The following is a 27,857-nucleotide window of genomic DNA, read 5'->3' on the forward strand; positions in this document are numbered from 1 at the left end:
ATATTTGTAACATTTCAGTAAAGAGCTATTGATAAAAAAAAACGGGAGGCGTCACGTTTGGGGCATGCCTTGTATTATTCCTTCAGTAGAACATCAAAGTGAGTGATGGGTAGTGAACATGACTTGTTTTGAAATGGAGGTTTCTCACATTGTTGCTGTGCACTGCAGTTAACCTCCACTAAGGTACACCATGACGAAGGCAGTACAAGACATCCGGCAACACGGTCAATGCACATCAAGCTTACAAAGAGCACTCTTATATACAGGAACAGTTAATATTTTATACTATGCCTTAGTCACTTCGGTGGCTTGCACATTGCTTGAATAACCTGCCCACCAGCATGCCATTCCTAGCGAAAGCTAATACCAGCGGCGGTTAATATCTGGACTGGTCTTGGACATCCTTTTCACCAGCTCACACTGACCAGTGTGGCGAGGTAGGGTCAAACAACCCCCATATAGTGGATTGATAATGGAACATGCATTACATTTATTACATTTCTTAGTTACTCCACGTACCTCTTAAAATGGATGATACTCAGTCCAACGTTCAGTGCTGGATATTTTATCTATTGTGAGTCATTGTTGTTGCTTTGTTGTTGTAGCAACAATGACCTCATAGAGGATACCACACGGATAGTCGGCAGAGAGCAGAATTCAATGTTCAGCCCGTGGCCAGATTTGTAAAGAGAATGGGGAAAAAAAACTTTACAAAAACATTGCCCCCTTATGCATCCCCTCCTGATGTACAATTTAATTCTGTATATCAGCATAAGTGTACACTGAATGAAATCTTTTGCGTGAACTACACGGTATAAAGTTACACAATCGGATTGTGAGTGTCGGCAGACACTTTAAATAACTTGAAAAATAACAGCACCGTTGCACTTAAATTTAAAATTACAATGTAACGTGAGATCCATGCATGTTTTTTTTCATCCCATTATTATTTTGTGTTGTATGTACTGTTTTACTGGTATGACCCTCCTGGTTACACCAGCCCACAGGGGATTATTGTGTCCGTCCGTCCGTCGTGAAGGGAGGGGCTGGGTGGCGAGGGAGGGGCTTGGTAGGGAGGGGAGGATGGGGAGGAGCTTGGTGGGGAGGGTGGGGCTGGGAGGAGAGGGGCTGGGTGGGGACAGTGGGGAGGGGCTGGGTGGGGAGGGTGGGGCTGGGCGGGGGGTGAGAGGAGTGGGGCTGGGAGGGGCTGGTCACCCCGTGGTGTCCTTATAAAACTCAACGTTTAACCTACTCACGCCGGCTTGTGCCCGCCTTCACAGTCGGCCATATTTGCGGAATACACCACGCCGCCGTTGACCCTGGCTATTGACCGAGCAACCCAACGTTCCTACCAGCTCCCTCCGCAGGAATATTTTACTTGCTATCGTCATCCATGGTCAATCCCCTGCTGGATGAAGGAGTCCCAAGCCACATAGCCGCCTCTCATGGTCCTTCGATATTACAATCAACCTGGCACCTCCACATGAGCTGATCTTTTATCAATGTTATTATTTCTAAATGTTATGTTTAGGCCTTGCTTTGTAATCTCAGATTACTGCACCATCGTTCACTGTATTTAATGCATTTTAATAGTCTACACAGGCTACACAAATAAGATGATTTAATGTCCAGTATTCATTCCCAGCATCCGATTGGTTATAGCCTTGTGTTTGGCAATATGTTCAGGAGCTCATTGCTAATTTCCAGGTCTGCTGTCCATGAGAAGGCTTCAGGAGAGTTCGTGTAGTTTGCTGTCCCTCCTCCTCCATTGAAGAAGCGCACACTATAGTGGTTTATCTTCTTGGTTCTTTCGGTAAAGTAACGTAGAGTCTGAATGACTGTCTTCTCGACAAACCTATTCTCCACCTGAGGACGGCTGCTTGCGTTGTGGCCGAAACGTCGTGAGAATTATTTTATTATGTTTTATTTTTATTATTTTATTATTTCCATTCTACGTGACTTTACCGAAAGAACCAAGAAGATGAATCCCTGCAGTCACGAAAGCTTTAAATTTAAATATAGTGGTTTACTCTAAGGTTCATAGTTTGGGTTGCACGGCCACAGTGAGACTACTGTTGCTTGTCTTTAGTTTTCCATTCACGAAGGAGATGTGTGCATCGACATCTTGAAGTTCTGATGCAGTCGATGGTAAACCAGTGCCTTCGAGGAATGCCAAATCCAGACATCGGATTGGTAATGTATGTGCCTTCTCACGTGGTGGTTTCGTCTTTACATGTTCTGTTATTCTGTTCCAAGTGATCCTCCTGAACAATGTCTCTACATGTGATGAGACCCAAATGGATCTGCCCTTCATTGTATACAGAGAAATATCCTGGACATGATGGTATAGCTTGGGACATCATCGAAGTAACAGAACAAGTTGTTATGGACAACATTGGCAGACCTATTTAGCAAATGTTTACACAGAAGTGAAATATCTCAATCATGGATTGATGCCTCAATCATTCTACTCTTCAAAACTGCCAGAAAAACTGATATATATATAAAACTCTCCACTATACTTGGTGAAATTCTTTCCTTTTATATGAACAACCTTTTCATTTTCAGACAAAGAAGCAAAGGGTTAAAGGCCCTGAGGTGGACTCTCCCTCATCCTTAGGGCGAGACCCTTGGGATCTCATCAGTACAGATAGAAAGGTGATATGGAAATAGCTCACATTCATTCTGTGTTAGATTGATAGACTGTACCATTTTTTTATGCCACTTATTCCACAGTGGCTGATTCGTGAATGATGCAATTGGTGTTGTCTCCTAGTACACTGTGCATCATATTTTATTTGTTTCCTCGACGCTATCCGAGTTAAAAGATTCACGACTATTTTTCCGCAGTAACCTCGCACCCACTGTTTGTTTGCATCAGAGAGAGGGTTCTTTGTAGTGTTCATTGCATAGGATAGGGCATTTGCAATATGATTAAAGTTTTGTTCAAAGCATCATTGCAACTCTTCTGGTGACCGTCAAGTCGGTGAGCAACGTTTCCCGAGGTTTTAGTGCTCCAGTGAAATGGACAAAATAACCACCGGTGTAAATTCCGGTCCAGTTTTAAAAAGTACATTCATCATTTTAACGGTTCCAACTGGTAGTACAGGAATCTTAGTTCTCGTTTCTGAATAAAGTTGTAGTTTTTTTCGCACAAAGTGGCCGCCAAAGGAAGGAACACGCCAAGAGTGTGTGTCTACTGTGGAGATGAATGAATGAAATCAGCTCACGTGCAGGTCCTAGATGGCTTTGTTACATCGCAACACGGTTACTGTTCTGTCAACCTTTGCTGAAATTCTTTGAACGGAATTGCATTGTTTGCAGGCAGGGGGTTAATTTATCGCTGCAGTTGGTCGACTGGAGTAGCACACAACCACATCCATAGCGAGAAGTATACTGGATGTGGTGTGCCGGATTAACATTTTCTGGGTTCCGAAACCCAAACAGAACCCGGCTAAATTGACGCCCTGGTTGTAAATAATTCCCCCCCCCCCCACCCAAAAAAAGCAAGCACAGCCGTGCAACGGGCGAGCGGATTTAAATAAAGAAGAAGAAAAAACAATGGTGAGTGAATTAATCGAACAATTATTACTGGCAAGGCTGCAAAGTCTCCAGCTGCACAGCAGCCAACGAAGTGGGCTGTTATGATGTGAAGCATTAACTAAGCGCACTCGACGTGAATGCGGTGATTAAGGGCCCCGGTGTGTTTCATGAAAATAGCGGCTGATGATGGAATTGTTTGGTGAAGTTTGTTTCTGAGAGTATTCTTCCATGCAGTGAGTCTGCACTAAACACACCACTGTGTTCGATGTTGACGGTGAGTAGTGAATCACGTACGAGTGTTTGTAACTGCAAAGGCTAGTGAGCCAATATATTCCGCGGAGGAATCGCAAAACTACACAAACTCTGTCCTGAAGCCTTCTCGTGGCTCAGACGTCAACATTGGCATTTCGTTCCTGAACTTATTGTCATACGCAAGAATATCATAGAATGTCAAAGGCTTCCTTCATAAACTTAAAAGACTTCAATTGCATCCCAGACGCATTTGTAATACGTAAACCATTAAAACAAATATATTCTCAAAAAAATATTTCAGCTCCATCTATTGTATTATTACTATGTGACTTTGAGGGCCTCATTTTACAACTGGCAAAGCGGTACAACAACAAAAATCAGCCAACCTGCAGTCAGAGTTGTCTGCCTAGACACATTTCACCCCCTCACTTGACAGTTTGAATTAAAATTTCGATCTAAAGCTTTCGTGACTGCATGGATTCTAATAATAAAAATAAAACATAATAAGATAAAATTCCCATAAAATGTGAGAATTTTATCTCATTATGTTTTATTTTTATTATTTCCCTTCTACGTGACTTTACCGAAAGAACCAAGAATATGAAGTTTGAATTCAGTACTTTAAACGTGAAATGGGGACCAGGTCGGAACGTTTCACATGTATTTGAGTGTAACTGAACTGACTGTTCGTGACGATACATGTTTACAATACAATGTCCTCTAACAAATTTTGAATTAACAGTTCTTATTTAATCCCACCCTCATTGTCAACTGTATCTATATATAATCACCTTGCTCATATTACAATCATAATGTTTGTGTGCGGACAAATTATATTTCTGTTCCTTGCTTCTTCCACTAAACTCATGTACATAGAAAGTGTGTCCATGATGTGTGTGTCTGTCTTTTTCGCACGGGAAACGCCGGGTACTTACCACTAGTTCCATATAGAGGGTTAGGTCACACATGTTATTGAAGTGAACCAAAGACTGCCATTGGCCCATCGTGTCGCACGGGACCTCCATCATACATTTCTACGATTTCAACGTTTTCCATACGTGTATCAAAGCCAGTTTTCCGAATGTCAAATAGAATGTCGTTACTTTACGGGAAAGGACTAAAAAAACGAAGCTATTATCCTTGCACTGAAGCGACTCTGATGAGAATAGGGGTCAAGGCTACGGCGTGACTAATGAGTTGGAAGCCCTACGCTCGGCACTTCCGTTTTCACAAGGGTGCGAGAGCTATGTCAATCTGCAGGAAACCGTGTGTGGTGGTGGTGGTGGTGTAATGGTTAACATTTTGCTATAGTTAGGCTCGAGCCTCCACACTTGCACGCGCGGAAATTTCAGTTTATTTGGCGGTCACGGCTCGCGATTACAAAACCCTTACTGGAAGGATTATGAAAATTTACACTCACTTCCCAGCTGGCTTGCAGCAGCAGCAGCAGCGTTGTTGTTGTTGTTGCTGCTGCTCTTGCGCAGCCCGTCCCATGAAAAAAAGTAACGCGACACATGGAACGGCAATATTCTATTTTTAGGTTTTTTTGGTAAAGTCACGTAGGTAAAAAATTCAAATTAATAAAAGTAAAATAAAAAAATAAAATAAAAATCACGACGTTTCGGAGGCAACACAACAGCTATCGTGCTGTGACGGTTCCACCTGAAGACGGAGGCTTGTGTTGCCTCCGAAACGTCGTGATTTTTATTTTATTTTAATTTTACTTTTATTAATTTTAATTTTTTACCTACGTGACTTTACCGAAAAAACCTAAGAATAAGAATCCTTGCAGTCACGAAAGCTTCAAATCTGGAATAGGCAATATTCTAATTCTACACCACGGTTGCGTCGAATGCGTTGCGCGGTGGCCCACTGGCTACGTTAGTCATTAGCCTCCATCGAGATCCACCGCTGGATGAAAGCCTCCCCCAAGACGTCGCCATGTCTCTCACGGTCCCGTGACGTCATAATGCGCCGACCACGTGCACAGGAGATGATTCGATGGCTCTACCTCCAAGATGGACATTCATCTTTGGTGCCTTTCCTTCCTTGGGCTGCCATGTGAAAAATGGGCATATCGAAAAACATTGATTGCTATGCACGTCAATCGTTGCACGCGGTATGAACTTAAGCATTCAACGCAACCATGGTGTAGAATCAGAATATTGCCGCTCCGTGTATCGTGTTACTTTTTTTCATGGAACGGGCTGCACAAGAGCGACTACGCTGCTACAAGCCAGCTGGGAAGTGAGTGTAAATTTTCATAATCCTTTTGATGAATCGATGCATCGTTACACCTCTGGTGGCCGCAGTTGAGGGGTGGTTCTCAGGGAGGGTTAAACTGAAGCTGGATATGTACATATACACGTACTTATACATGTATATGTACATATACATATCAGTTGTAACCCCAGAGAAGAGGTAAAACAATAGGATACAGACTCAAGACATTTCACCGACAGCACCTGGAGCGAACAATGGCGAAGATGTACATGACCTCATCATCAAACGTATCAACGTTGATTACGTGTATAAATTAAGAAAATCATCTACAAATTTAGATAAATTTTTTTACCTCAAAACTACCACACTAATTTGCATGCACAAACACATGTGGAAAATTATTTGCATAAGTCAAACATGCACATCTGTTACACGCGGGGGAGTGATAACACAGCAGTCAGTACACTCGTGCTATGAATCTGGTGGCCTCGGTTCGATTCCCGTCGATGGCCGACAGTCGTGGCGAGCGACGTTTGGATCAGGTCCCCTGGGCTCCCCATCTCACCCACGGGCACTGACCGGCCCTGGTGAATATGGTCAAACAACCCCCATTTACCAACATGGCCTGGGAATAAGACCTTCTCATCCGCAGGCCACGTTGGGCTGGACGTTATTTATTTAGCGACTTTCTTTTTTTAAGCAACACTACTGCTTTCACCTGGGCAAAATCGGATACATTCATCAATGTGGTGTGCCCCCCCTCCCCCCCACACGCCAAATTCAAACCCAATCAGTCATAAACATTTGGTGTGCACGACATTCTCATAGCACAAGGCTATCCATGAATGCACTATGGTTTGCAGATGAATATTATCTGCAGTACTTTTACATAAGGGATCGAAGCTGCTAGGTAGCAAAATTTGTTCGTCATCCCTGCACACATGGCCCATGTTTTCTTTACAATATAAACACATATAAAACACGACAGGATCGTCAACGGCCACTGTATGTTCGTGGTTTATGAACCCACAGTGTTAATTAGGGCGGCCGGTTGGCTCTGAACCATGAAACCTGTGTAACAAGTGGAACGTGTGCTACTGTTGGGTCACGTCGCCATCGCAACGCTCGACTCGTGCCTCGCCGCGTCGCCGTTAAGAGACGGGACACATCCCCCCCCCACCCCCCCACCCCCTGAGCGACGTGGCAAGCCCCACTATACCCAGGACAGGATAGCCACACACCTCTGAGGCGGGACAACGGTCTCTTCATGGTCGCTGCAGGTGCCGGGTGCGGTGTGGATCACATAGGCAGTTGAGAAGTCCCCGGTGGCAGTGTGGCGGGGGAGTACGTGGACGCGACGGGCGCGTTGGTGGGGGGCAGTAGGAGGGCGCCGTGGTTGCGTTTGTGCAGGGCGAGGTAGATGCACAGCGCGACGGCGCAGAGGGTGAACACTGCCAAGGCAACTGCCAGTGCACAGCTCTGCAAAGATCTGGGGGAGAAATACGGGAAATGGTGATCGGGGGCACATGGGGTCGGACAGAGATGGGTTATGAAATCTCACCGTAATAATATTTGCAATGCACAACAATTTCGCAGCCTTTTATAAATTCATCGCTGGTGAAGGCCTCCCCGCACATGGTTAGTTGTGGGGGTTGTCTAACCATACTTCACCATGCTGATCAGTGCGGGTTGGTGAAGGGAGTGGATGGGTCCAGGACCGGTTCAGATATTACTCGCCACTAATGTTAGCTGTAGCTGGGAATTAATCTCAGGCGGCCGGGTTTACTTGTGCAGTCCGCCAATTACTACACCGCCACTCCACCCCAGTCTCAACATACCCTGAATGAGAAGCAAATTAAAGTGTTAGCTTTCCTTCAAGGCATGAGCACACCTAAATCAGATCATTTTGTAGATAGTTGCCTAAACGGAGTGGCCCCTGCTTTCCAACACAAGTTTTAAGCATTAAAAAAAAATCAAGTTTAGGAGCTCAGTCACCATGTTCTCACAACGTCACTGCATTTACAGTGTGTTAGAACGATAGTGCTGAATGATTGATTTGTTTAAATGATTATTTTAAATTATTATTGCAATGTTAGCCCAGAATGCTTGAGAATTGCCTCGACATTATTTGTCCGTCCAAGTCCTATCTTAAGTCATCATCATCATCATCATTAAAACACCCCGCTGCCAAAAAAAACTCCAACAAAAATTGTTTCTCTTTCCAATAAACGAAAGCACGTGAATTCTTGTAATTAACCAACGCGCGGCATTTGCCTTTGTTCGCAAAGCTTTACGCATCGCGATTGCGTTTTGACTTTGTTTTCAGCAGCTCTCGTTCACCGATGACATTTCGTGTCGGTTGGACTCTGGCGGAAGGAAAGTTTCTGTAAAGTAAATGGCACATTACGCCGGGTGCAGCACTTCACTGATCGAGTGGGGGTTAGATGGAAAAGCTAGCCGGAAGTTTGGTTTTGGGTTATGGGTGATTCACACTGCATTCCAACTCCCAGTTCATTTAGCGCGCACGTTATTTATAACAGCAAACGCATACCGAATGCACATTCCAATATAGCCGCACCGACTTAGTAATAGTTGAGTGTGCTAGGAACCATCTCTTTTTTTCATCGCGTTTCTGTGGTTTATTTACTATTTGGTATTTATTCGAAATTGCGAATTTTCTTTTGTTTAAAAACCAAAGGTGGAACGTTAAACTTTATTTTAACATAGTTGAGCCTTCTACGCACTCACCCATGCATGCGTGCCTGCTGCACTGGGGTTACAAACACAGCCCCACACTGGGGCTTTACAAAGGTCGCAGCCAATACATTTTAAATCCTTATAATTAAAAATAAACATTCTTGCAAGCCATATCCAAACGGCTACTTAGCGATAAGTTAAAAGAGGAAAACTTGAAACAGGTGCAGTCATTTCCTTATTTATAGAAACAGGAAAACAGTATAAAAATGCTGAGTTTAAAAGGAAATGTATATTTATAAACCACAATGATCCTCCGTTTAGCCTCACACACTCTAAGAACACGTTGCCGTAAAGCGAGCACCCAGTAGACCAGCGTGTCGCAACCGCAACGAGGGGTTTGCATGGCCAACTTGCGTTCCCACGTTTAATGTCGATGGAGCACACTCATTGTAGATTGTGTTTTTCCCTGGAAGGCTCCAGTGGCTTTTAAATAGCGATTATTATTGGTGTGCATCGCCAGGAAGTGAACCCTGGCTCAAACGCATTCTGGTGCGGGTGCAAACATCCACTTTTACACGGACATTTTTATACTATATAAAAGAACGCGGATTGACATTCAAGGCTACAGCTTTAATTTCATATATTGTCCATATGCTTCATATTAAAGAAGACATAATGACTGAAATTGAAATTTTGACCTCGTTATAGCTCTATTTACTAAGGCATGTGTGTATATGTTTACAAAATTGATAATGATTGGGCCCAGAGCTGATCCTGTAACCAAGACTGTCACAAAGAATGACAAAGAAGAATAAGGTAGGAAAGGAATGAGCAGGACCCCGCAAACTTGTGAAGAGCGGGAGGGTGCTCAACAAATACCACGCACAGCAGAGATATTCCCACTGACTCTCCCCCCCCCCACCTCCAAGCAGGACAAAAAATATATTGGTTTTACATTTTGCCAAATTGCAAATAGCATGGGTAGTCTATCACGGACTACCGCGCGGCGGCTGCTAATCTTGGTTAAATATAACCGCTGCGTTTCAGTTTCTCTTCTCCAGGGCAGATAAGCGCGCCTGATCGCTCGCGTTCGTTGTGCGAATGGCACGCATAGGACGGAGGCGTCGATCCGGAGATTAGATTGAAGCGTCTTTTAAACATGCGGCTTCAATGGTCAGCTGTGACTTGCGTTGCCATAAAATCACTATTTGAAACGTACACCTCCAGAATGTCATTTTTCTAGGCCATCACACCTCTCCCTTTGGTCAGAATTTGCGTTCCAATTCAATTCAAAACGCGCAAAATTACGTAAAAATCCCAATGCAATGTGCATTTACATTGCGTCTAAGTGTAACCGCATCTCAAGACGTTGACAGAAAAAAAGTACATTTCGTAGGCATCATGTGCTGAGAGGCACATGATGCCTAACCCTAGCCCAGCCTAACCCTAACCCAGCCTAACCCGAACCCAGCCTAACCCTAACCCAGCCTAACCCTAACTCAGACTAACCCTAACCCAGCCTAACCCTAACCCAGCCTAACCCTAGCCCAGTCTAACCCTAACCCAGCCTAACCCTAACCCAGCGTAACCCAGCCTAACCCTAACCCAGCCTAACCCTAACTCAGACTAACCCTAACCCAGCCTAACCCTAACCAACCTAACCCTAGCCCAGCCTAACCCTAACCCAGCCTAACCCTAACCCAGCGTAACTCAGCCTAACCCGAACCCAGCCTAACCCTAACCCAGACTAACCCTAACCCAGCCTAACCCTAACCCAGCCTAACCCTAACCGAGCCTAACCCTAACCCAGCCTAACCCTAACCCAGCCTAACCCTAACCCAGCCTAACCCTAACCCAGCCTAACCCTAACCCAGCCTAACCCTAACCCAGCCTAACCCTAACCCAGACTAACCCTAACCCAGCCTAACCCTAACCCAGCCTAACCCTAACCCAGCCTAATCCTAACCTAGCCTATCCCTAACCCAGCCTAACCCGAACCCAGCCTAACCCTAACCCAGCCTAACCCTAACCCAGCCTAACCCTAACCCAGACTAACCCTAACCCAGCCTAACCCTAACCCAGACTAACCCAGCCTAACCCTAACCCAGCCTAACCCTAACCCAGCCTAACCCTAACCCAGCCTATCCCTAACCCAGCCTAACCCTAACCCAGCCTATCCCTAACCCAGCCTAACCCTAACCCAGCCTATCCCTAACCCAGCCTAACCCTAACCCAGCCTATCCCTAACCCAGCCTAACCCTAACCCAGCCTATCCCTAACCCAGCCTAGCCCTAACCCAGCCTAACCCTAACCCAGCCTAACCCTAACCCAGACTAACCCTAACCCAGCCTAACCCTAACCCAGCCTAACCCTAACCCAGCCTATCCCTAACCCAGCCTAACCCTAACCCAGCCTAACCCTAACCCAGCCTAACCCTAACCCAGCCTATCCCTAACCCAGCCTAACCCTAACCCAGCCTAACCCTAACCCAGCCTATCCCTAACCCAGCCTAACCCTAACCCAGCCTAACCCTAACCCAGCCTAACCCTAACCCAGCCTAACCCTAACCCAGCCTAACCCTAACCCAGCCTAACCCTAACCCAGCCTAACCCTAACCCAGCCTAACCCTAACTCAGACTAACCCTAACCCAGCCTAACCCTAACCCAGCCTAACCCTAGCCCAGTCTAACCCTAACCCAGCCTAACCCTAACCCAGCGTAACCCAGCCTAACCCTAACCCAGCCTAACCCTAACTCAGACTAACCCTAACCCAGCCTAACCCTAACCAACCTAACCCTAGCCCAGCCTAACCCTAACCCAGCCTAACCCTAACCCAGCGTAACCCAGCCTAACCCTAACCCAGCCTAACCCTAACCCAGACTAACCCTAACCCAGCCTAACCCTAACCCAGCCTAACCCTAACCGAGCCTAACCCTAACCCAGCCTAACCCTAACCCAGCCTAACCCTAACCCAGCCTAACCCTAACCCAGCCTAACCCTAACCCAGCCTAACCCTAACCCAGCCTAACCCTAACCCAGACTAACCCTAACCCAGCCTAACCCTAACCCAGCCTAACCCTAACCCAGCCTAACCCTAACCTAGCCTATCCCTAACCCAGCCTAACCCGAACCCAGCATAACCCTAACCCAGCCTAACCCTAACCCAGCCTAACCCTAACCCAGACTAACCCTAACCCAGCCTAACCCTAACCCAGACTAACCCAGCCTAACCCTAACCCAGCCTAACCCTAACCCAGCCTAACCCTAACCCAGCCTATCCCTAACCCAGCCTAACCCTAACCCAGCCTATCCCTCACCCAGCCTAACCCTAACCCAGCCTATCCCTAACCCAGCCTAACCCTAACCCAGCCTATCCCTAACCCAGCCTAACCCTAACCCAGCCTATCCCTAACCCAGCCTAGCCCTAACCCAGCCTAACCCTAACCCAGCCTAACCCTAACCCAGACTAACCCTAACCCAGCCTAACCCTAACCCAGCCTAACCCTAACCCAGCCTAACCCTAACCCAGCCTAACCCTAACCCAGCCTAACCCTAACCCAGCCTAACCCTAACCCAGCCTAACCCTAACCCAGCCTAACCCTAACCCAGCCTAACCCTAACCCAGCCTAACCCTAACTCAGACTAACCCTAACCCAGCCTAACCCTAACCCAGCCTAACCCTAACCCAGCCTAACCCTAACCCAGGCTAACCCTAACCCAGCCTAACCCTAACCCAGCCTAACCCTAACTCAGACTAACCCTAACCCAGCCTAACCCTAACCCAGCCTAACCCTAACCCAGCCTAACCCTAACCCAGCCTATCCCTAACCCAGCCTAACCCTAACCCAGCCTAACCCTAACCCAGCCTAACCCTAACCCAGCCTATCCCTAACCCAGCCTAACCCTAACCCAGCCTAACCCTAACCCAGCCTATCCCTAACCCAGCCTAACCCTAACCCAGCCTAACCCTAACCCAGCCTAACCCTAACCCAGCCTAACCCTAACCCAGCCTAACCCTAACCCAGCCTATCCCTAACCCAGCCTAACCCTAACCCAGCCTAACCCTAACCCAGCCTATCCCTAACCCAGCCTAGCCCTAACCCAGCCTATCCCTAACCCAGCCTAACCCTAACCCAGCCTATCCCTAACCCAGCCTAACCCTAACCCAGCCTAACCCTAACCCAGACTAACCCTAACCCAGACTAACCCTAACCCAGCCTAACCCTAACCCAGCCTAACCCTAACCCAGCCTAACCCTAACCCAGCCTAACCCTAACCCAGCCTATCCCTAACCCAGCCTAGCCCTAACCCAGCCTATCCCTAACCCAGCCTAACCCTAACCCAGCCTATCCCTAACCCAGCCTAACCCTAACCCAGCCTAACCCTAACCCAGACTAACCCTAACCCAGCCTATCCCTAACCCAGCCTATCCCTAACCCAGCCTAACCCTAACCCAGCCTATCCCTAACCCAGCCTAGCCCTAACCCAGCCTATCCCTAACCCAGCCTAACCCTAACCCAGCCTATCCCTAACCCAGCCTAACCCTAACCCAGCCTAACCCTAACCCAGCCTATCCCTAACCCAGCCTAGCCCTAACCCAGCCTATCCCTAACCCAGCCTAACCCTAACCCAGCCTATCCCTAACCCAGCCTAACCCTAACCCAGCCTAACCCTAACCCAGACTAACCCTAACCCAGACTAACCCTAACCCAGCCCGGACTTCGCCCACTTGGGATCATTACACAACGGTGGCACGGGACGTGGCGGAATCCGTGCATGTTGTCCGTGATCGACCGTACATGATTTGCATGACTCGGAACTTCTCCAATTTAATATTTTAAAAAAGCCGACGATCATTCTGCCAAAACCCAGCCTGGTGACTTGTTACTCTCCTCGAGCACGTGGTTTGCATGGCTTCTGGCTTGCTATCTGCCGATTTAACAATTTATTTTATATATGCAGCATATAATTTGATGTGCGTTTTTAGATGTTCTCTTATCATAATGACCTCGCTTAGTTGTTATCAAGAACATATAGAGTATGCTATCTGCAACCGCAGCATGACAATATCTCTATATAGCCACATTTATTTGCGTTCTTTGCATCTGTATCATTGATGTTGAAAACGCTACGATAGAGCACGGAACATTTGAAATGAATAATTGACATATGGCTACAAATTTTTGGTGTGTTTAATGAATAGCAATTATGAAACGTAAAAAAAAATGCTCGTAATGTTGTGAACACTGTGCACTGCAAATATGTAATAAATACAACAACACTTGTATCTGTTTGCATGACTGGACCTGAAGTGACAATGAGTCGCTGTTTATAACAGGTCAATGAGATATAGCTCCTAAGTCATTAATCCAAGTTTTATTATTTTAAGACTATTAAACAGACTTTAAAACTGCAAATTTTTGGCTTTCACAAATCACAAAATGGCTATGAATAAGAGTTGACACTCACTACGTCACGAAAGACTGTGGGTATTGAATTAACCTCCACGTCGTTTATCCACGTGTCATCGGGGACTCATCACATCGTGACGATGTGTGGCCAGGGCGTGAGGCTGCGCAACCGCCCGAGACCTGAACGTTGACATCCAAGGTGACAGCGTCTTGGCTAGTCCAGCACAATTTCCTGGGAAAGTCGGTGGCGCGGACTTGCAGCTTTCTCAAGACCACAGGTGCTGTCACGCGCCCACACGACAGTATCGCTGGTCCCCCCAAAGCCCCCCCCACCCCGCCATCAGATAGCGGCTATCCACGCTTGAATTCCAGAAAGCCACACCACAATCTGACCAAATATCAGCACGGCTTAAGAGTTTCTCAAGAGAACCCCATTCACTTCCTAAAAGCTCGGAATTTTGTTTTAAGACTAAAACAGGTGATACCGGGACCGTGGCGGTGCAGCTCGCGAGGTTTAAAGGGACCTGGGGCGAGGCGTGTCGCCGAATGCCCGATGCCCCATCACACGCACCTCTCGTGTCACCTTAACGCACATTTGTAAAAACAGAAATATCTAATTAGCAGTGGGTCGACGCCCGATTGCATCAGACCATAGCCGATTCGGGGAAGACTATGTTGTCTACATTTCCTGCTAAATGTATCCACTGCACAGTTGACGATGACAGCGGAGACATGGAAGTTTCCCTTCCGGATGTAACACAAAAAAACTGACTCACCTTAAAATCGTTTACTGGCAACAAATGAGTCAACATGCATAGGCCAGTGGTGCAAACATTGACAGATGGTGCATTTTTTGAAGAACATTCGTTCTGTGAGTGTACAACCACAATGAATTCCTTAAAATAAAATTCCCAATTTAAATACATGTACCTTAGCTGTGTGTCCTGAACTATACCACATAAATGCGAAGCTTTGAATCTGCATAAATCGGAAACGTTTATTTCAAATCACATTCGGGTCTACTTCAGTCACGGTCACTAAAGTGACCCAGAATTTTCAACAAAGGCGGTAAATGCAGTGATGTTAGTTTAGTGCTCCTGACTGGTTTTAAGAAAAGAAAAAAATTCACAAGAACAAAGCTTCAAATTTGTGTCAGACAGCAGCCTGCGACACACATCTCATGCATGCTGCTGTCGGAAAAGGGACCGTTGACTTCTTGGGTTATTCAGTGGCGGATCTCGTCAATTCCACAGCACACGCCACGAAGAAGGCCCGTCGGCCCAAACTATGCGACAATAAATCTGGAGACTCCTGTGCTCATGAGCAGCGATTAAAGCGAGCGGGAGGGGGGGACACAGGGAAACTAGGTAACACGTTTCAAATTTACAGATCCCCCCAACAACCCCTTGATGGTGCACAGTCGGAGAACGCAGGGGAAGTGTCTACGCATGATCTAACCTTGTAGAGGTCCAGTCTCAAGCCACGTGCAGCCTCACGCTCTGCTAACACATTACAATCGTTGAAATCTCTGCTTCACTGACCCACACTGAAAGCATGACGGAGGTTGCCAACATGGCTCATATTGTGTTCACCTCTAAAGACAAAAATCCCCCGTATAGCCTAAACAGACTGTTGAGACAAGTGCTGTTAGCAAGCACCCATGAAGGCCGGCACGGCACACGAGAGGGTGGGTGACCAGCGCCACACCCGACCGCCTTTGTCTCTCAAAAGGTGATATTTACACACCGCACCAGGTACTCTATTGAGGCTGAATTGACCTAGGGGAGGTCCACTACTGGGTTCAGATAATCGTCACTGGTGTTGGTCGTGAGTGGGAATCGAACTCGGGTCGCCGGGTTCGTAGCGAGCATGCTAACCGCAGCACTGTCACTCCCTCCCGTACCCTTGATCCCATTCGTTTTTTTTTCTCAGCGGTATGTCTCGTACCATGTTCACGTTCACGTGGCTTTCGATGTTCAGCGTTTCGAGATCCAATTTAATAAAATTCTAATTTGTTAAAATAATTATTATAAGCAAGGCCAAACATCCCCCACGACCAATATAGCATGGGGGAGGGAGCCCTTCGTCTAGAAGTGGACTGAAAAAGGCGCTGTAGCGTTGTTGGTTGTATCAGAATTAAACCAGTTATGCGCTGACACTCACAGCCGACTCGGAACTCCGGAAAGCCCCAACATAACTTTAGACAACTCATCACCGATAAAGAACATACCTACAGTTTGCAAAAAAAACACCGCCCCCCCCCCCCCCCCGATCATTTTGGAAAACATGACAGATAAGAAACTCCCACCGTGTTGTTTGAATGCTTTTGCTCAAGATTCTGCACGCAACTCGTAGAGAAGGGACAAGCGGGCCCCATCGGTGAGCGACAACGCGCACACAGCGGATTCACGCAGCGGCGGCGGCAGCTTCTGGAGCGTCGTGCAGCCAGCTATGGCTGCAGAGTTTGGTAGTACATGTTGTTTACGTCGTTTATTGTGAAAATTCGGTCACAGTTCCTATGATCATTGCTTTTATGGCTTTATTTTGGTGATTTTCGAAAAGTTTTTTGGTTTGGCCATGTTTGTTTGTTGTAATACAGAGTTAGACTGATGGCCTTAATCTAAGTTGTCTTGTGGTTGTTGTTGTTGTTGTTTGACTTGCATCCCACTGGGATGTTTGCACACAGTGTTGGTGTACGGTGCTTTTTCTGCAATATTTTGCTGTCTTTTCTTGGATTTTCTGTTTGCACATAGTCACTTTAAGATGTTTTCTTGTTCATGTTTTTGTTTTCTGTTTGTTGCGGTTGCACCCGATTCAAGAGCCGAATGGCTCACAGGGCTATACCTAATAAATGAACTTGAACTTGACTGCCATTGTCAACTTCGGGGAGCCAAACACCACAGCAATGTGAAACTGCCCCGAGGGATTCACTGAATTACGTTTCGAGTTTCTCCTCGGAAAAGCTAACAAACTCTCGATGGCACTGAGCAATCACTGGGATGGCGCGTATAGATTCACCCCATAAATTGGGGCTGTTCTATGGAATCATCAATCCTCAAAGGGGTACGGCACTTAATCAAATGTTTCCAAGATTGTATGCTTATAAACGTGCGATAGCTTCATTAAACAATGCACGATCTTAAACATGATAAATGCATTACAATGTATTGCATTTTAGATATGCATGCTTAGGTTTGCTAGCAACATGTAAATGTTTATCATGAATATTTGATGCAGTTTTCAAATTAAAGTTTCATTTGGTATTTTAATTGAAGCATTTTCGGGTGTATTTAATTTTGCTCCCAATTTACTATCTCAAAGATCAAAGGGACATGTCACAAAAAATTATACATCTTTGGAGCGTCTTGCAAATCCAGGGTTGGCAGATCAAAAATGAATAATTTCCCAGGAAGTCAGTATAATTTTCAGTGAATTTTGTTTCGATAATATACATAATATTTACAAGAAAACGCCTTAAATGTTTTATGTCGACGAAATCATCTTGGGCCTCTCCCGTTGAACCGCTTCGCATTTCCAATTCAGCAACACGACAGTTGACAGCCAACGCTGCTGCCAGCCAAAAGCACGTGGTAACCGCTATCCTGTCGCCGTAAGCCAAAGGTCACGGCGTGTAGAGTCCTATAGCTGTCAAACCACTTCAGAATGCACTCGGCAAATGCCAGCTCTAACAAACTAATGTGCAACGGTGCTGCTTAGATTTCAAGTCGATAAAGAAGCACCACAGTCAATTACATTCAATGTACCCAGAGTGCTGTTTTGCTTACAGTGGATTAGCAGCGGAGACGGTTATTGACTGGATTATTCCGTTCTCTTTTAGTTTTTCCTTGAAAAGCTGAGATCAATCAGCGAGCGTGAGTGAGCGATTCCCACGAGGCTGCTGCATGGTTGGCGCGGGGGAGCATCTGACCTCTCCAATGGTTTATCGCAAACGCCGTCGCTCACATCGCAATATTCAACGCCGTTTCTAAGCGCCGTCCACTCAGTCTTCTGGGTTGTCCCACGGCACCTTAACATGTACACCTCGAGAGGCAAATTGTACAAGGGATAACCCGGGGAGCACGCGGACGATGATATGAGTGTACAGCACGTTTAGGCCCAGCATCAGATGTCCGTGGCCTTTGAAGTTGAGTTGAAGCAGATCGCTCTACGGGGTTAATGAGCACATGCACACTTGCGGGATGTTTTTTGTGGAAGTTCTCTTTTGCTTTTACCAAATTACAACTTTACTGTTAATATATGGTGTGAATATGAATGTTACACCGAGCCCCGACTAATAATACAAGATCAAAAGTTACTTGAATATTTAAATATCGTGAGGAGCAGCTAGTGTGCAGAATACACAGACCAACAGATTGCAAATAGCCATCAACACAACTTCCCTGTTGCCACAATCATCCAGCTCCAAACCCACTTCCAAACAGAAAAAAACTACCCAAGGAACACACACATGGTTCAACTTATTGTGTGTAATCAGCGGAGCGTAATTGTGCTTTTTTTAACCCAATAAAGTACACAGCCACACATGTAGACACACAGACACACACACACACGGGGAGAAAACATTCAATCCGTGCGTCCGATGACTCATGCAGCCGGAAAACAAACAAATAAACAAAAGAGATTTGCGATGTTAAAAAGGCAAAAAAAACATTCATGTGTCGTGATTGTAGAGTACTGCACCCTGAAACTCGGCGACCTAAGTTTTAATTCCCGTCCACTGCCAGCATCGGGCGTGGAGTGACATCTGAACCATTTCTGCCTGCCCCCCACCACAGACAAAGAGCCCCCGTGTAGCCTGTAACAGATTGTTGGGACAAGTGCTGTTAGCGAGCATCTATGAAGGCCGGTACGGCACACGAGGGGGTGGGTGGCCAGCACCACGCCCGACCGCCTTTGTCTCCCCAGTGGCGATGTTCACACATCGCACCAGGTACTCATTTGAGGCCGAGTCGACCTAGGGGAGGCCCAGGACCGGTTCAGATAATTGTAACTGGTGATGATGGCCGTGAGCAGGAATCGAACTGGGTTCGCCGGGTTCGTTGAGCAGCGTAGCGCGAACCACTACGCTACCACTCCCCACCATCAGCACGATGACAAACACCCACAACCCACGTGGGGGGGGGGAGGTCTTCACCCAGCAGCACTGTATTGACAAAGGGGGCTGTGAATTATCTTCATTACAATTATCCCACCGATGGAATGGCGACGTACGGCATGCGAGAGAATACCCGTGGCCAGATGCGATGGCGTCGTTGCCTCGGTAAAGAGGTCTCACGTTCGACAGTTTCGTTGGGAAAGGGCACCCAGATTTTCGGTTCGCTGCCATCATTCGAGCATCACTTGTGGACGTCCTGAGGGGTGCCATGGTGGTGAGATGTTAACTGCCTCGCCGAGTATAAAGGAGGTCGTGGGGTCAACCCGACCCTCGCGCCTGCTGTACATTTGGAGTTCGCATGTTCTCTCCGTGATCGCGTGGATATTTCCCCTGGTCCTCCGGTGATTCCTTCCACATTTCGAATCGACGTTTGCTTTAGAGGATTTGGCTGCTATAAATTTCCACAAGATGAGGCACTTCGTCGATCCATCATTTGTGCCCAGATCGCTTCTGAAAAATAAATATACAGCTCAGTGGGCCTTACCCTGATAAAATAAAAAAAATAGTTGATCGTTTTTATAGTTTATAGGTTCTCAGGGGGCTGTGCCGTGAATTGTCGCTCTTCATTGTCCAACTAATCCACAAATGAGCAAACTTCCACGAATCTAACGTGCATATTTAACAACGGCGCTATGGCAGTGTCCCCTTGTTTGGCTGGGAAAAAGAGCCAAGGACACAACTTCAATGCGGAAAATCCCCGTCCGCCTGGACAACACCGCGGTCGTGCTTTTATTTATTGCAAGACAACAGACCGGCAATGGTACGAGCCGTGCACCAATATGCAAATTGCAGCTTTGGAAAAGTGGTTTGTCAGTTCAAGCATATGTTCCCATCGTTTGAGTGATTTGTCAACAATTCCCTGATGGGGGGAAATAGCCATGACAATCAAGTGGCTTTGAATTACGATAGGCAAAGGTACACAGTGACCCCTTGTCAATGGAGATGAACCTACACGGAGGGCTTGTAGCTACTTGTGAGTCGACACGGTGGCAGTTCCGAGATTTTTTTTTTTACAATCTCTGAAATATATTCCAGCGAAAAATAAAACAACAATGTACAGCCCTTTGTCAATCGACTGCCGCATGAATGCCTCCTCCACGTCGTGCTGGTCACGGGAGCTGCTTGATCGTACTTCACCACGCTGGTCAGTGTGGCTGGGTGAAGGGGGCGCGTGTCGAAGACTGTTTCAGATATCATTTGCCACTGATGTTAACCATCTCCAGGAATTGAACTCAGATCACAGGGGTTAATGGCACGGTGAGCAAAACGATGTTCCACTACTTAACCTTTTCGATTCTCCACCATATAAATGGATAATTTTGCTAATATGTTGACAAAATTACGTATCGGAAAACACGCTGACGTTAAGTTATAAAAAATATATTTAGCCTGAAATGTATATAAGGCTTCTGGAAAATTAAGTGGATCCGTGAACACAATGTGTGTGTACGGTGTAGAATGATTGCTTTACAGAATCATATTGTAAAAAAAACAACAGCCTATAAAACTCAATAATGAAACAGCCGCTCAATCCCAGCTCTTAACTCTGGAAAAAACTCTTCTTTGAATGCAAGTGATGTAATTTAAACAGACCGCTGAAACTTTGTTTCAACAGGCATATCCCCAGAATCTATAATAGCCAAAAAAAAACACAGAACGTAAATTAGCATGTTACTTATTAAAGTTTCAGCATAAAGAAATTTCATAATTCAACAGATTCCCCACTCTAACCGCATGCAAAACTGTCACACTATGAGCCCAATGAATAATTTGTGCGACGCCATGCATTAGCGGGCACGCGATGCTCGCGGATCTGCCACACCGCCGAGCCGTGACACGTAATTATTTCTCGGCCCTCCGTCTGTCCTCCACCTGCGATTGGGAGGGGGTGGGGGTGAGATGGGGCTGCACGACCATCCCAGCAAACAGCTGTCCGGAATCTCTCTCTGGCGCTGTGCGAATTGGAACTATCCGCGGTGTCCCCAGCCGGCGGCCCCACGACTCGCCGCTACAACAAGCGAGTTATAACCACCGTCCTAATGCGTCCGTCCTGGGGGAGCGGGGGAGGGAGGGTGGCGGCGGCGGCTGGGAGGTGGGGTGCCCGCGCCAAGGCGGTGAAACGCGCACCGTGAATTATTAATGGTAGGCAGGTCAGAGATGCACACAGGGCTCCCCCGTCAGCCTCCGCCACCGAGTTTGTTTTGACAGTGCGCGGTAATTACCCAGCTCAAGTCGTCCGACACCTCCCAGTTAAGCGTGCATATATGAGCGACTCAACCTGGATTTTTTTTCTGTCTCCTTCCCTTCCTTTCTTTCTCTTTACGCTTTGTGCAAAGTTCGAACGCCGCACTTGAAAACTTTTTGAGGAATGCTGCGCTGGAATAAGCACGGTGCCCAGCTATCAAAACTATTTGGACAGCGGGTACTTGTTATGTCTGTGTGGACACAAAAAAAACGGCTCAAACTAAAACCCCTGCCACTATCACAGACTCACGTGTTCAACACAATGTGTCCTCTATAAATAATAATAATAATGTGTGGCGAGCAACTTCATCTCAACCTAATACACCATCGCCTTCCCGAGCACGCAATAGTCATAAGTGCATCACTGTCGTCATCGTGATCATCATCATCACCATCACAATCACAAAGAGACCTCCCCTCATCAGCTTTGCCTCACAACATAATCAGTCACACCTGTGAACGTCATCATCATTCCTACTCTCATCACATGTTTGCTACCATCTTTAGTCTGAGAGTGATCTTCATTAAGAATTGTGTTCAATGCCTTACGGTATTCATAAGGTGGTCCCAGTTTCCGCCCACATGTAAAAACACGAATTAATTTGCCGATTACACCTTAATATGTAAAGGACCGAAAAGCTGGTTCACTATGGTTCCTCCTCGCCTCTGAGCATGTTACAATTTTAAATTATTATTATTATGAAATGCTACATCCTGCATTTTCATTTTAATCAAAGTCCACCTCTAATAACTATGCTAAGTATATGTGCGCGGATGTATTTTCCAGATGTGTCCATTGATTGTATAAATTTACAGTTTAATTGTTTAGCAAACATGTTGTACATTATTTTTGCCACAATTATGTTAAGCCCAACCTCGCAGAATAATTGTATTTGTATTCTTCTTCTATCGATTCGGGCCAGTTCGTTTAAATTGGTTACGTTGACTATGTCTTCAAAAAATGTGCCACGGTTAATATTTTATCAATTTATATTCATGCCATTGTTCTCCGATCCAATTTTCAGAAAACACATTTTAATTCCTAAAATATATATGAAATAAAGAGGTGGACCAGAGCACCTTGAAGCGCTTAAAAATTAAAAGCAACATATCAAAGGGTCTACAGAATAAAGGTTTTAATCAGTGCGTATTATTACGCAGCGCTGTAAGAGATTTCATATCCCATTACATTACTTCACCAAGTCATTGCTTTGAAAGTGGAAAAAACGTTCTAAATATATTTACTTACAGTCACCATTTAATTTGCTAATTTCTCAGGGTGTACACAATTCCACATCTATGTTGCCAGACTTCACCAATCTACACTGAACCTGTATGGTGAAGTATGATAAGTAATCCCCACAACCCCCACAAAGTGGGGAGGCTCCCATCCAGCAGTAGATTGAAAAAGGGCAAACACATGCACCATACACTGCACTCAATCTCTCTGCCCTTGCTTTTTTGTCTGAAGAAGGACCATTACCTGAAACGTCAATCTGTTTTATACTTCTCCAGCAATGCCCATGACATTTGTGCTGCTGCACCACTGTCAACGCAGCAAAGCAAACACATGTTTAGTTGAATCTTGTATCATGCGCATCCATAATTAACAATTTGCATTTGCATACGCAAACCATTATCGGGTACTATGAACCTGGGAATGACATATTATCCTTTCGCAAAGGGTACACGCTACATTTTAATGAAGCTGGGTACCACTTCATAAGTAATTGTCTGGGAGAAAATAAATCTAAGCGTATGAAAAACACTGGCAGAAACTTTCACTGCTTTCAAAAAGCAGCCTGTGCTTAAAAACAAAAAACAAAACCATTAGGATGCATTTAGAGGTTCCCGGCCATATGCTGTTCCGTATGGCACAACAAATGTTTAGGGTCATGTGCTGAGGTCCACTGTGGCTGATGGTACAAGGCCTGTTTGTGCATTGGCCACAACATTTGCATATCAAAAAATGTCAAGATAATAAGTAAACACTGTAAATAAATAACGGCCATACTGATAAATACTGCAAATCATCATGGGGTAATTTTAAAATCCTGAAGATTGATTTAGATTTTTAATGCGTGAAAACAAAAGAGCGTACTTTTGTTTTTAGTTAGATACTGCTATAATATCAACGGTGTACTGGATTAATATTCTCATGTTTGACCAAAAGTTAATTGTGAAATCATATTAATACATACAGTAAAAGGTTTCCTTTCAAATTATACTTATGTTTGTATCATACACATTTGCTGAAGGTAAAAGACAATGAATTGTACATAAATGTAAATAAATAAAATGTGCGCTACCTCATTAATGCCAAATCACAACTGTAATAAGCAATTGTAGTTGAGGTGGAACGGTGGCGCAGTTGTTAGCGCACTTGAGTTCAATTCCCAGCCGCTGCTAAACATCAGCAGCAGCGAGTGATATCCGAGCAGACCCTGGCCACCTCTTACACTGACCAACATCGTATGGTCAAGAAAACCAAGCCAAGAGTGTCATAGCATGGGGGAATCATCCTTCATTCAGTGGGGGACTGACAAATGATGACTTAGCTATCGTTCGTTAAAACACCGACAGCAAAGACAGGGAATTGAACTGAGAGCGGTGGCGTGCCCTCGCTCACATCCGTGTCAACTCCCCCCCACCCCCCTCCATTGCAAATATTCTCCTGACAAATGAAGGTGAAGTACGGCAGCCTCACGGTGGCCTCGGCAGACACAGCCACCGCCACCGCCTCAGAAGCTGCCCCCTGAAAAGCACGGCTGAAGGCTGACGGCTGCTGCTGCCGCTCGTTCGCAAGCGGGGGGAGTAAACTTATCGTGGCTTCAGAGTGAATGTATGATCAGGCGGTGGTCATCAAGGTGACAAGGGCACATGGGACCTCGCTGTGACCTGAGCTAGGGCAGCGGGCAATTTGCCCTCCGCTCCCACCATGCCCACGGCCCCAAGGACGGAGAGAGGGCTTTCTTCACAGATAAGCTCTGTGTTCCATGGTTTAAAAACAAATTTGGGCTCCCCACAATGAAATGGTAAAAGTGCGGCCCGAAAATGGCTTGCTCACTACCACTGCTGGTGGAAGGGGGGGAGGGGGGCTCCACGAGAGGGAAGCTCGAGAAAGCTCCCGGGAGAGGTGGGGGTACCCACGCTTTACCCCACCACACACGACCTGCCGATCAACTATGAGTGGTGTACTCATTTATAGTGCGCTTGCTGCATGGACAGAGGCAGGGGAATTTAGGAAACTTGCTCAATTTCTATATCATGTCATCATTATACGTCGTGATTTAATTTATTTTATTTTATACCCACGTGACTTTACCCAAAGAATCAAAGAGTATGGATCCCTGCAATCACGAAAACTTCAAATCTAGATTGAATTATTATACAGCTGCATAATCCGTGCAGAATCTAAATAAAAGTATTTTTTTTATTACGTAGCTTTCTTTTTTTAGCCTTACATTTTACAAATTCGCTATTTGAATTTCTTTAAAAATGCAGATGTCAAAAGAAGATTGTTTATTCTGACCATGCACACTTTTACGCACGTATCACGCGAGTGAGAATCAAGTGAACATGTGTCGCTTGTTTTTATCTGGTCCTCTGTTCCGTGGGTACAAATCTTAACGGTGGGAGTACCCACCAGCACAAACAGATTTAAAAAAACACACAATTCACGTCGCACCCATTATAAACCGGGTTTTACTGACGTGTGAGCCACACTGATATCCACATGATCTGCTCTCCCACATTCATGGTTTATAAGTGAGTGTTGTGTGGAAGATAATTAAAGACTTACTTACATACTCCCACCAAACGTTGGATTACTGTGCGAGAGTAGGTTAATGCAAGGTCAGCTGTTCCCTTAATTTCACGATTGCTAAATTAATGTGTTTTTGGGTGTGGAAAGCACCCTAATTAGCACGGCTGGCTACGTACGGTGCGAATGAAGTTCCACATATGTACAAAAATAGAAAAGCAATGCGTGCCCAAATGGCCGAGTTCATTAAATATGTGACATGGAGATTTTACAGCCTAAGCAGCAGACCTTGCATATGGGCCCACGATAAACTCACCTGTTTACAATCCTGTTTTGGACGTACTTGCTGCATTTCAAGTGCCGCTGTGTGTCCTGTAACTGTGTAGGAAAACGTTGAACTGTTAGTCATGTGCACTCTATTCTCGGTACAATACAACACGCACTTTATTGCTCGAGAGAAAACATTTTAAATCAGTGCATATTGCTTGGCCGGTAACAAGGACGACAACAATGGTCACTGGCAAATAAAATGGTAAATAAACCCTGAAAAATCACGTGGATGGAGCATGAAATGATCAAGTAACAGAATTCTGGTGCAGTGGTTAGCGCGTGGGGCTTTTGAACCCGGCGACCTGAGTTCCATCCCCGGCCACGGCTAAGTCTGTAGGCGAGTAGTCCCTTCTTCTTGGGAGCTCGCACCTTCACTAACGCACACTGACCAGCTTGGTGAAGTATGGTCAAAAAATCCCCCATGACTAACACAGTGTGTGGGAGGGGGGGGGGCTGTGGATTGAAGAAGTGTCAATTAGTATCAAATACACCGAGTTACAAATAAAAAGAATAAGCAAATGGCATTGGCAGTATATGCCACTAGAAGGAATGATAATGAGCAGAACTGTTGGTAAATTTATGACAAAGAGAGAAACATATAAGGGAAGGGGAGGGTTACCAAGTGACGTGATAGAGCAATAAAATGAAGACGTGTGAGGATAGACTACACAGTGTTGGTTATTCCACACACCGGTAACCCACTGATTTGGCTACGGGGTTTGTGAATCACTTTGGGACTGCGTGCCGTAAGAAACGAGACGGAGCGATTCATTCCCCATCCCAGACGATTAATTGAATTGTCACAATTCACAGCTACGATTCTATTAAATTGCTTGTTATTTTTTTAATTATCTCGTTTTGACATTTCATTTGCATTCCAACCCTTCTCCGTTTCAATAATACCGCTTTGTTCACTCAACTAGCCTAAACGTAACGTCATTTTAAAAGAGTCGGCCATCGTCTCCTGGGGTTATTGTCCAAAATTTTCCGAGTTTGAAAAATTACTCACAAATTAACTCAATTGAGATGACACACAGCAACAAGCATTTCCCCCTACTGCCAGACCAATGCCCACTTGCAGGCCGGTCCTGAGCCACTTTGTGCTGCACAGGGACAAGCTGCCATTAGGGAGTCCCCGAGGCTAAAAATCTATACTTACAAATGTATTTTAAAAAATATAATCTCATATAATTTGAACAAATTTTAAATAAAATATTGTCACATGCAGGATTTTCCTCACAGTGATCATGCTAAGAGGGTGGCGGGGGGGACATTGAAAAGTGGGAGGGTCACCATTTAATTATCTGAGCTAGGCCCATGCCGACTACGCAACACCACCGACACTTTAACGAAAAAGCGTCTTCATCCACCGCGACACAATTAACAACAAAAGCTCAACACATTCGTCAGTAACACCGAGGCTCTGAACAATGAACAACATACAATCGTAAAGGTTTTGGGCAATTACTCTTCTTCAGAGCACATAAATAAGAGGTCAGAGACATAGAAAATCAATTATACGAGTTGGAGACTGCACCTTACACCCTGGGGCCTGATTAGAATTCAATTTGACAAATCTTCCCTCCTGTATTACTAAAGTGTAATTCTTATCATGTATGGATTAGTATTATTATTATACATAGAAGTCTTTGTTCTTTGTTTTTAATTACACAAAAGTATATTTTTCTTTGACTGGGGCGACATGATAAAAAAATGCATATTTTGTATTTCCCCAAATGCAAAGTTCTTAAAGTTCAGCAGTTAAAAGACACTACAGTGGACCCATCGTTTCGCAATTCAGTCAAACGCTGGAATTTTGTGTTTTAAGTTCTTCTATAATTTGCATTCAAAGATGCTTGGTTTTCAATTCATCTTTCTGTCACTTGGATGAGTTTTAACTTCTAGAAAAAGATAGTTTGCATGTGGGTCTCCTCACACACACAACTTCCCCTCTAAAAAACACAATTGCAGAAACATGAATCTATAATTATGTAAAAAAAAATCCGATTCTACTCGTGTGTGACATGATTGTACATGTGACAATGACTGTGGTCACAATGCTCTTACAATCCTTCACTGTGCCCTTGTGGCAATGCCCTGCAACACCATTACCCACATCATTATCACTTTTTGCCCACTGCTGTACAAAGGCCTCCTCATATTAAACTAAACCGTACTATCATAACAGAGGGCTTTGGGTTAGATTGCGTCAATATAA

General features: G+C 45.4%; 1 protein-coding gene across 1 annotated transcript in view; it reads right to left on the reverse strand.

Moving 5' to 3' along the window:
• Window positions 1–7,254: 7,254 nt before the first annotated feature.
• Window positions 7,255–27,857, reverse strand: part of LOC144720748 (vesicle transport through interaction with t-SNAREs homolog 1A-like) — a 45,188-nt gene continuing 24,585 nt past the window's right edge. The window contains exons 7-8 of the mRNA XM_078597774.1: window positions 25,626–25,687; window positions 7,255–7,507 (exon numbers count right to left, since the gene is read on the reverse strand). Of these exons, the coding sequence (XP_078453900.1) occupies window positions 7,318–7,507; window positions 25,626–25,687 (252 nt within the window). The 3' untranslated portion in view covers window positions 7,255–7,317. The remainder of the gene's footprint in view (window positions 7,508–25,625; window positions 25,688–27,857) is intronic.

This window comes from Lampetra planeri, chromosome 9 (genome assembly GCF_965212315.1).
Source record: "Lampetra planeri chromosome 9, kcLamPlan1.2.h2, whole genome shotgun sequence".
NCBI lineage: Eukaryota > Metazoa > Chordata > Hyperoartia > Petromyzontiformes > Petromyzontidae > Lampetra > Lampetra planeri.